General features: G+C 52.1%; 1 protein-coding gene across 1 annotated transcript; it reads left to right on the top strand.

The window, feature by feature from the left end:
- Positions 1-9,280, top strand: LYPD5 (LY6/PLAUR domain containing 5). The gene is made up of 6 exons (XM_053210097.1): positions 1-11; positions 4,946-5,187; positions 6,963-7,091; positions 7,574-7,750; positions 7,955-8,101; positions 8,444-9,280. The coding sequence occupies exons 1-6, from the start codon at positions 1-3 to the stop codon at positions 8,704-8,706; spliced, it is 969 nt and encodes a 322-aa protein (XP_053066072.1). The 3' UTR covers positions 8,707-9,280.
- The last annotated feature ends 574 nt before the right edge of the window (positions 9,281-9,854 follow it).

The raw sequence follows: 9,854 nt of genomic DNA, 5'->3' as shown, positions 1-9,854 counted from the left end.
ATGGAAGACGAGTAAGTTCTAGAAATCTGCTGTAGGACATTGTGACAATACTGTATTGTACACTTAATGTGGCAATCCTCAGGCAACCCCTCCCCCCAATCTAGGGACATACTAATATGGCACATACTCATCAGGACCAAAGTGGCTCCAAAGACAAGGTCTAGAGTTTCAGTTTTGCAAGATACAAAAGCCCAGGAGATCGGTTGCACAACCACATGAATAACTACACTTAACACTGCTGAGCTGTAAAAAACAAAAAAAAATAAATAAGATCGGATATGAAGAAACTATACACGGATGCTGCAGGCAGCATCTCTGTGAAAATAGAAGAAAATATAGGCACACAATGTACATGAGTCCATTTTTGGCGAAGCAGCGACGTGGGCTCCAGGGCAAAGCTCCACAATTCTGACAATTTATGGAAAAAACGTTTATGCGGAACATAAAGATTGGTCACATGTGGTATTGCACATTATCTAGGCGATGACATTTAAAAAAACATTATAATCATAGCATGTTTGACCAATGAAATCATTTTGAATAAGATAAGGAATACTGTTGCTCAATTATTTTGCTGACAAAGCCTGCTTGTAGTTAACAGATCAGTTAGTAATGGTTGCTAGATGAGCAGATTTCCAGACTGCACCAATTCCTAGATGTAGGAAAATTGGGGAATTTTGTCCACTTTGGGGAGATAGTTGATGGCACATTTACTAACCTGCTTAAGGAAACCAACTTTGGTGGAGGTGTGTCAGGGGGATCATTTGAGAGGCCAGATATTTGCATATGTGCACGGAAATGGAAAGGTGCATGCAAGTTTACGGAATACAACAGAAGATCCTGGAAAACATTCTAAGACATTCAACAGGAACTGCGGACACGTAAACACCAGGTAGTTGAGGACATCCAGACAGTGCTCTAGTAGGCATCTAGAGGTGGGGCTGAGACTCGGGAACACCTCCTGACTTGCCTCCTTTCTCTCTCCTTAGAGGAATAAATCCAACTGGACAATAAATAATGCAGCAAAAATTTCTTTTTTAAAAACATTTTTTGAATGTTTATTTTTGAGAGAGAAAGAGAGAGCACAAACAGAGGAGGGGCAGAGAGGGAGGGAGGCACAGAATCTGAAGCAGGCTCCAGGCTCTGAGCTGTCAGCACAGAGCCTGGCGCAGGGCTTGAACTCACCAACCGAGAGATCATGACCTGAGCCGAAGTCAGACGCTCAACCGACTGAGCCACCCAGACACCCCAAAAATGTCTTCTATATTACGGAATTTTTAAAAGATTTCATTTATTTGTTTAAGCTTATTTATTTATCTTTTGAGAGAGAGAGTGTGAGCAGAGGAGGAGTGGGGGGTGGGGGAGAGAGAATCCCAAGCAGGCTTGGCGCTGAGCCCACAGAGCCCAACGCGGGGCTCGATCTCGTGAACCGTGAGATCATAACCTGAGTCGAAATCAAGAGTAGACACTCAACCAACTGAGGCACCTAGGTGCCCCTAAGGTTTCATCTTTTAAGTAATCTCTACACCCAACATGGGGCTCAGAGTTACAACCCCAAGATCAAAATCGTGTGCTCTACCAACGGAGCCAGGCAGATGCCCCACTACTACTGAATTTTTAAATATCATTCAAGCACTCTACGACCACTTTTCAGCTTCTAATAAATGTGGGAATATACTGAAAATATGTGTATTGAAAATAAATTTGAAACTGTTCAGCATGCAAAGAGAAAGTTGATTTGGTGGCGTCATAGCATTAGGAATTCAATTCTCAGTAGCAAGCAACAGCCTTTTAGAAATTGTTCATAACATTCGTGAAGACCTGCAACCTGGAACATAAGCCAAAGGTACACTTTGAAAATCATCTACTCTTGGGGCACCTGGGTGGCTCAGTAGGCTGGGTGGCCGACTTTGGCTCAGGTCATGATCCTGCAGTTCGCGGGTTCAAGCCCCACGTCGGGCTCTATGCTGACAGCTTGGAGCCTGGAGCCTGTTTTGGATTCTGTGTCTTCCTCTCTCTTTGCCCCTCCCCTGCTTGTGCTCTGTCTCTCTCTCTCTCTCTCTCTCTCTCAAAATTAAATAAACATTAAAAAAAAGAAAATCATCTATTCTTAACTGGTGTTTTAAGTGAAATTAATATTTTGAGCAAAATAATGCAGGAATCCAACTCAATGCCTTAACCAGCACCAAAGGAAGAAAGGGTAACACAAGACCAGTGATATGTTAAAAATTGTTGAGGCTTGGGGGTGAGCATGGTATTCTCTGGAGGGTTGTGTGTGTTTAAAAATTTCTAACAGTAAAAAGTTTTTTAAATAACACCTTCATGGCTACCACCAAACATCCTCAGTTTTCCCCCAATCTCTTAAATAATTAATTATTTGGTTACTAAAGTTTAATTACTTGGGGGAAAAAAGGATCTCTGAGTTCACAGGGAGCTCAGAGTTCATGATGGATAGCCCCCTGTGGACATAAGAGCCTTGCCCAAATCCCTAGACGTAGGTCACCAGTCTCCACTTGACTACCTCCCACAACGGAGAGGTATTTCCCACCTAATATCTCACAGCCTCCAAAGGTACCTAAATGTTACCAGAATCAAAATCACATATGCACCATCGCACACTCACAGTCACTTACACACCCTCTCTCTCTCTCTCTCAATCTCTCACTCATACACACACACACACACACACACACACACACACACTCATACACACACACCACATACATATACTCACACACACGACATGGCCTGGTCTGATGATTCTTTAAGCCTCAAATCTCTGAAACTGTGAACCATGGTGAACACTTCCAAAGCCTCTGCCTTCCAAGGGGCTTCAGAAAACCCAGCCTCCGTCCTTGGCCAGCCTCTACACTGCGGGGGCCCTTAGCTCCACCTGTTCCTGTGTGGCCAGCACCCAACAGAGAGCCTGGGGCAGGAACTGGAGCAGCAGGAAGAACAATTTGGATGCAGAACAGGTTTGGGGAAGTGATGCCAATGGGAGAGGCAGTGGTTTGGCAAGAGGAGGGCAAGGATGACCCACCTGTGGGAGTCCAGGATCTGGAGAGTGTCCGAGTGCCTGGGTGTCAGCTGACTGTCACAGAAAAATTGCACCAAAGTTAAACAGGCACAGGAGACTTCACTCAAGACTATGGCCATAGAAGAGAGAGACTGAACTTGACTCCACCAAAACAAAATGTGGGAAGGTTTTTAAGCACTGGGTGGGCTGGTGGGACAGGGCTGGAGGATGATGGGAGAGGGGCCTGTCCATGGGACGTGCCCGGCACACCAAGTGTTTCCGAGTCTACAAGTGTTTTTCTCTGTGTAAGGCCATCTGTATTTGCTAACTGTCGCTTATTCAAGTTTAGCTCCTACCCTCCCTCCCACAGAGTCTGGGAGACGGAGTGGTGTGTGTGTGTGTGTGTGTGTGTGTGTGTGTGTGTATTTGCATGTGTGTGTGCACTATCTTCCTTGATGATGACTTTTAAAAAAATTTTTTTAACGTTTATTTATTTTTGAGACAGAGAGAGACAGAGCATGAACGGAGGAGGGTCAGAGAGAGGGAGACACGGAATCTGAAACAGGCTCCAGGCTCTGAGCTGTCAGCACAGAGCCCGACGCGGGGCTGGAACTCACGAGCTGTGAGATCATGACCTGAGTCGAAGTCGGACACTTAACCGACTGAACCAGGTGCCCCGAAGATGACTTTCAAAAGCGATGGCTCCCCGGTCCCTGAGAAAGACATTCTGGGATCATAAAACTGCTAAGAGGCTGGGGGAAGATTTACCTACATTTCAAGGAGACGGAGGAAGAATTTGCAGTGCCAGCTTTTCTCACGTAAGTATCTTAAGAAAAGGGAAGTCAGGGGCCTGTAGTCAGGAAGAAAGCTGTGTAAAATTTAATCAAGCTCAGGAAACTACTAAGGCCATCCTGGTCACTGCCATTATGTCAACTCTGTCCCATACATCTGTGGGTCTATGACTCTTGGTCTCTCTCTGCACCTGCCTGGTGTCTACCCTACATGGAACAGTGAGGGGTGTGATCTCAGCAGGCAGCTCCATCAAGGGGGAGAAGCAGGCCAGGCCAGGAGATGCTGGCCTGGGGTCACTGCCTCAGCCCCACTGCCTGCAGGGGCATCTGTCTGGATGTCCCCATCTGCCCCATGTCTGACTGTCCACACGGGTCTCTCCGTGTTCTCAAGGGATAATGTGTCCCTCTGATTGTCTGCCTGTGTCTCTATCTCCTGCAATTTTTTTATTTATTCATTTAATAATGTAACACACGTTTATTAAAGTCACGTTCTGTTCATCAGGGCGCCCCTCTTCATGTCTGGGTTTGTCTGGATGTCTACATTTATATCCGTCCGCCCTCGGTATGACTGTCTTCCTGCATCCCATGTGTAACTGCCTGTCTGTCTGCCTCTCTGTTTGTACATTCATTGATTGATTCATTCATTCATACAACAATGCAAACATCCCTGAGGCTTCTGAGGAGTTCTCAGCCAGATAGGGGAGGCGACAGCAGTCCAACCCAGGATGATGATGGCTGGGAGACAAGGAGGTGCCTGAGACTGAGGGTGAGTGGATGAGTGGGGAAGATCAGGGTCAGAAGAGGCTTCTAGGAGGAGGTGATGTTTGTGTCTCTGCATCTGGAGACATGGGCCCCAGCATTGGAGATTGTGTGTGTGTGTGTGTGTGTGTGTGTGTGTGTGTGTGTGAGTTTACAGGTAACGTGTGTTCTGGTAGAGAAAGAGAAGAGAAATCAAGAGACCATCTGTGCCAACCTCAGATTAGAACACAATGTGGGGAACAGGGTAGAAAAAGAGCCTGCAAAACGCAAATCCCCCAAAATAAGGGTTATAGGCCCCTGGCTCCCTCTTCCCTCAGACCCAGGAATCCAGACCCCAATCCCTCTCCTTCCTCAGCACCAAGGACTTATGATGGCCTAGTCATGATTACCTAGGTGGAGACCAGCCCAAGCCAGGAAGGGCGGGGGTGGAGGAATCCCAAGCACGAGCAGGGGTTGAAGAGCCGGGATGCTTGGGGCTAAGCAGGGAGAACCAGCCAGACAGAAATCAGAGCAGGAGGAGCTGTCCTCGGTGTCTCAGCTCAGCTAGACTCTGCAAGCTGGCAATGGGTGTCCCCAGAACCATCGTGCTCTTCCTCTTTGGGGCTGTGTTCTGCCTGACAGGTACCCAGACTTCTGAGCCCAGTGTTAGGAAGGTGTGGGGGCTGGGGGCAGGACACCTGGGTCTGAGGGAGGAGGGTCTAGGGGCCTGGACTTCTGGGTCTGAGGGAGGAGGGTCTAGGGGCCTGGACTCCTGGGTCTGAGGGAGGAGGGGACTGGGGGCCTGGACTCCTGGGTCTGAGGGAGGAGGGGACTGGGGGCCTGAACCCCTGGGTCTGAGGGGGGTTGGGCTGGGGGGACTGGATCCCTGGGTCTGAAAGGGAAGGGGCTGGGGGTTTGGACCCCTGGGTCTGAGGGAGATGCGGCCTGGAGACTGCGTCCTCCTCCTGTGTCTTCCTCTCCTCTGTTCTCCCTCCCATCAGCCATTCTCTCTGGCGGCTCTCTCTCTCTCCACTGCTGCAGCCTCCCATCCTCTCTGCCCATGTCCCCATTCAAGGGTACTTCTGGGGACCCCTGGGGGCTCTTTCTAGACCTGGCAGAGAACTTTGGCCTCATCCTCAGGCAACCCCTTCCCCCAGTTTGAGTAAGGACAGGGACATACTCCCATCAGGAGTGAAGTGGCTCCTAAGACGGGAGCTGAGCCAGGGAAGGAGGCTAAGCCTGCACCCCGGCCACTGTGTGTGTCTGCTCATCCACGGAACAGAGTGCCGTTTCTGTGTGTGCCCATGTGGGCGTGGCCAGTGGGTCTCCGGGCATGTGTGTGTGTGTGTCTGTACCAGATCTCACCTGTGAGCAAGTGCTTGAGCAAATGCTCTATGGATCTGTTTCCTCTGAGTTTCACTTTCTTTGCAAAGGAGGGGCGTGCATAATTTTGCACGTCTCTGCCACCCTGTGTTTGTGCGTCCCTGGGATTGGCAGACCCGCATATGTGTCTGTGCTCATATGTGCTCGGGTATCTTCACTCGCGCCCGTCTCTCTGTGTATCTACGCCTATGTCTCTCCTGTGTCCTGTACCTGTTTATGGCTTTAAACTGTATGTGTTCGTGGCCCTCTTTTTTGGATCTCTAACTTCGCGTAATTGTGGTCTCTCGTTTTATTTGTGTCTATGACGCTTGAGGCCGTTACTTGTCTCTCCCTCTGGGTATGACTTCCTCTGTCCCTGGGTCTCTCTGCGTGTTGTTCTTGGCTCCGCATCGTACATTTTCTGTCACGTGTCTTGGTTGGGGAAGTTTCCATTGGAGGGTCTGGGCCGTACTTGTCTTACGTGGGAACGTAGAACTCTGCACGGACGCTCAGGAGATTCTGGGTCTGTTTGTGAGCCGCGCACGAGCCTGTGCCAATTTCGTTATGTTGTGTTTATGTCAGTGTTTTAGTTTTGTGAGTGTATCCCCCGGGGCTGGCTGTGTGTGTATATTTGGAGTACAAGATGGCACGTCCCATTGCCTATGCTCAAGTCTATTTTCTATCCATGGCCTTTTAGTGCTAGCACATCCTGAGTTTAGCTGGGAGACGGACAGGCAGAGCAGGAGTGAATCATTTCCTCCTTTATTTAAATCTTAGAGGGCTTCCTGGAGGAGGGTGGAGATCCGGAACACCTGGGGGAGGGAACCAGGCCTGGCAGATGCACAGAGGCCAATACTGTGCCCGGAGGTAGACACAGTCGTGACCAACCACAGTGGCAGACCCTGATTCTCTGACCGCAACGAGGCCTGGCTCCCCCCAGAGCAGAGCAGCCTGGCTGGTGAGACTGTCACTCGCAGGGGGGAGTTCCTGGAACAGCCCCAAACCCAGCCTGCTCCTCTCACCAGCAACCCCCCCCTCCCTGCTTCTCTCGGCAGAGTCCCAAGCCCAGCAATGCTACAGCTTTCAACACATCTACTTCGGGCCCTTTGACCTCAGTGCCGTGAAATTCCGCAACATCTCCTGTCCCCACGGGTGCTCTGAGGCAGTCTTGTCCCTGGACACTGGTGAGGGATGGAGAAATGGCAGAAAAAGGAGAAGCACGAGCGGAAGGGAAAGGGGTGGGGCAGAGACCGAGATCAGAGATTGGGGATGGAGGGGGGCAGAGGGCGAGAGCCAAGGGGTTGGAGGGGCTGGGGAGAAGACGAGGGGACGGCTGTGGACAGAGAGCGGAGGTGGAGGCAGGGAGGAGGAGGGAGGGGTGGGAGAAAAACTGGGGATGAGGGGCGTGAGTGGGGTAGGAGGAGACAGCACGAGCGAGGAGGAGGGGGGAGGGGGCAGAAAGGGTTGCGGAAGGGAGGAGGCGTGGGGGAAATAGGAGTTTGAAGGGAGAGGAAGGAAAGGGAGAGGCGAGGTGAGTGCGAGAGAAGAGCGGAGGAGGAGGGAGAGATTGGAGGCTAGAGGGAGAGGTCGAGCCCGGAGAGGTGGGGGAGGAGGAAGCAGGCAGGGACGAGGCCGCGCTCCAGGCCCCGGTCCCCTCCGCCCCCAGGGTACCGCGCCACGGTGACCGTGGTACAGAAGGGCTGCTGGACAGGCCCGCCTACGGGCCAGATGCTGTCCGACGACCGTGCGCTGCCGCCCGACTACTCGGTGGTGCGCGGCTGCAAGACCGACTTGTGCAACGCCGACCTCATGACCCACGACACCATCCCCAATCTGAGCCCGGGTGAGCCGGAGGGCGGGGCTGGGGGCGGCTGGGAGGGGCCCCGGCCCAGGCAGGGAGGGGCGTGGTCCCCACTAGCCCCGCCCCCCCTCTTGCTAGGCTTCAGGCCTTCACTTCGGACTAGGCTGAAGCCACGATGCAGTGCGCAACCCGCACGACCGTATCTCGAAACCATTCCCTGAGTGTGCGTCTACGCTCTCTTGCCAGCGCCCAGCCCGCCGACTCTCAGCGGCATGGAGTGCTACGCCTGCCTAGGGATCCACCCGGAGGACTGCACCCCGGAGAAGTCCCGACGGGTCCAGTGTCACCAGGACCAAAGCGTCTGCTTCCAGGGCAATGGCCAAATGACCGTCGGTGAGGGGCTGGGAGTGGGGGCAGAGCCTGGGCAAAGGGTGTGGAGGCAGGGCAGGCCTGAGGGTAGAGGCACCAGACAGGCCTGACAGGGAGACATGGACCTGGTCTAAGGAAAGAGGCATGGGTCTGGTCTGACGGAGGAGGCAGAGCCCTGGTCTGGAAGGAGAAGGCATGGCCCAGTCTGTAGGAAGAAGCCATGTCCCTGGTCTGAGAGAGGACGCAGGGTCCTAGTCTGAGGAGAGATGGGAAGTCTGAGGACCCGTTTGTGGCCCTGGCCTCTGAGGTGAGTTCAGGTGCAGCTGCCTCCCTCAGTTCTCACCCCTCCTCACTACCCCCGTCCAGGCAATTTCTCAGTCCCAGTATACATCAGGACCTGCCACCGGCCGTCCTGCACCATCAAGGGCACCTCCAGTCCCTGGACAAACATTGACCTTCAGGGCTCCTGCTGTGAGGGGCAACTCTGCAACAGGGACTCCGTGACCCAGTCCTTCACCACCGCCTCGGCTGCTGCCACCCCTTCCCAGGCGCCCCACAGCATGGCCCTGCTCCTCATGGTCCCCCTGCTGGCTGGCACTCTTGGAGGCCCCCTCCTGCCCTCCTCCTAGAAGCCCCTCCAGCCTCTTCATGAGCAGGATGCTGGGGGCAGGCACGGACCCACTACTCCCAACTTCACACAACTTCAGCCTCTGTAACGTGGCTCACTGGGAAATGATGTCAAACAACAGTGGCCCTCTTGTCTGTCTGTCTCTCTCCCTCCCTTCCCTACCCCTACCCTGCAGGCCTGATCTGCTTATCAGGTCTGGAAGAAATTGGGAAAGGTCCCCATCATCCCATGGTGGGGAGAAACAGCCACATCCTGGTCCACATGAAGAGCAATCCTAATAATAGCTATGACTGAGCACCAGTCAGGCCCCGGCGCCCCACCACCTGGTTTCCTGTCCTGTCCCTCCAGAGCCAGCTTGGAGCTACGACAATGTCTTTGTTAGTATCGCCGTGAGAGGTTCAAGAGGCAGCATATCCTAGAAGCTAGGAGCCCAAACTCTGGAGCCAGCCTGCATGGGTTTGAGTCCCAGCTCTACCCTTTAGCCTGTGGGTGACCTTGGGCTAGTTACTTGACCTCTCTGCACCTTTCTCACCTATAAGGCAGAGGTGAAAATAAAACCTCCAATAATGACAAGATCTACTTTGCAGTGGTTGTGGTCAAAATCTAAGGGGATGCCCATGGAATAATCGGGACATGACAGCCGCCCAACGTGAATGGGCCGTTGTCACGATCCCCATGAGCAAATGAGGGGTGAGGGCACCTGCTCAAGCTTGTGTGTCTCGTGAATGGAGAGCCCGGAGAGTGACTCCCAGCCCCATCAACCATGAGGCCATTCTACCTCCCAAACACACAGGTGTTGATGAATTTAACAGAAAAAAACACTCAAGGCAAAGCTGAACCAGGAAGAATTCTCCAAGCTGTGGAGATTGGGGAAGACTTCCTGGAAGAAGTGAATCTTAAGCAAACCCCTAAAGGAATAAAGAGGTCTTGGCCAAGAGAAACAGGAGGAAGGGCATTTTAGGCAGAGAAGACAGGTTGGACACAGATGTAGAGGTAGGAAGGACCACGGGGTGTGCAGGAAACTTATGTCAACACGTGAACTTCACACACACGGAATCCTACAGCATGTCCTCTTGTGCACGTGCTTTACAATGTCTTTTTTTTTTTAAATTTTTTTTTAACGTTTATTTTTGAGACAGAGAGAGACAA

The sequence above is a fragment of the Acinonyx jubatus genome, chromosome E2, assembly GCF_027475565.1.
Source record: "Acinonyx jubatus isolate Ajub_Pintada_27869175 chromosome E2, VMU_Ajub_asm_v1.0, whole genome shotgun sequence".
Lineage (NCBI taxonomy): Eukaryota > Metazoa > Chordata > Mammalia > Carnivora > Felidae > Acinonyx > Acinonyx jubatus.
Note: the sequence above shows the minus strand (reverse complement) of the source record. Positions and strands in the feature narration are given on the sequence as shown.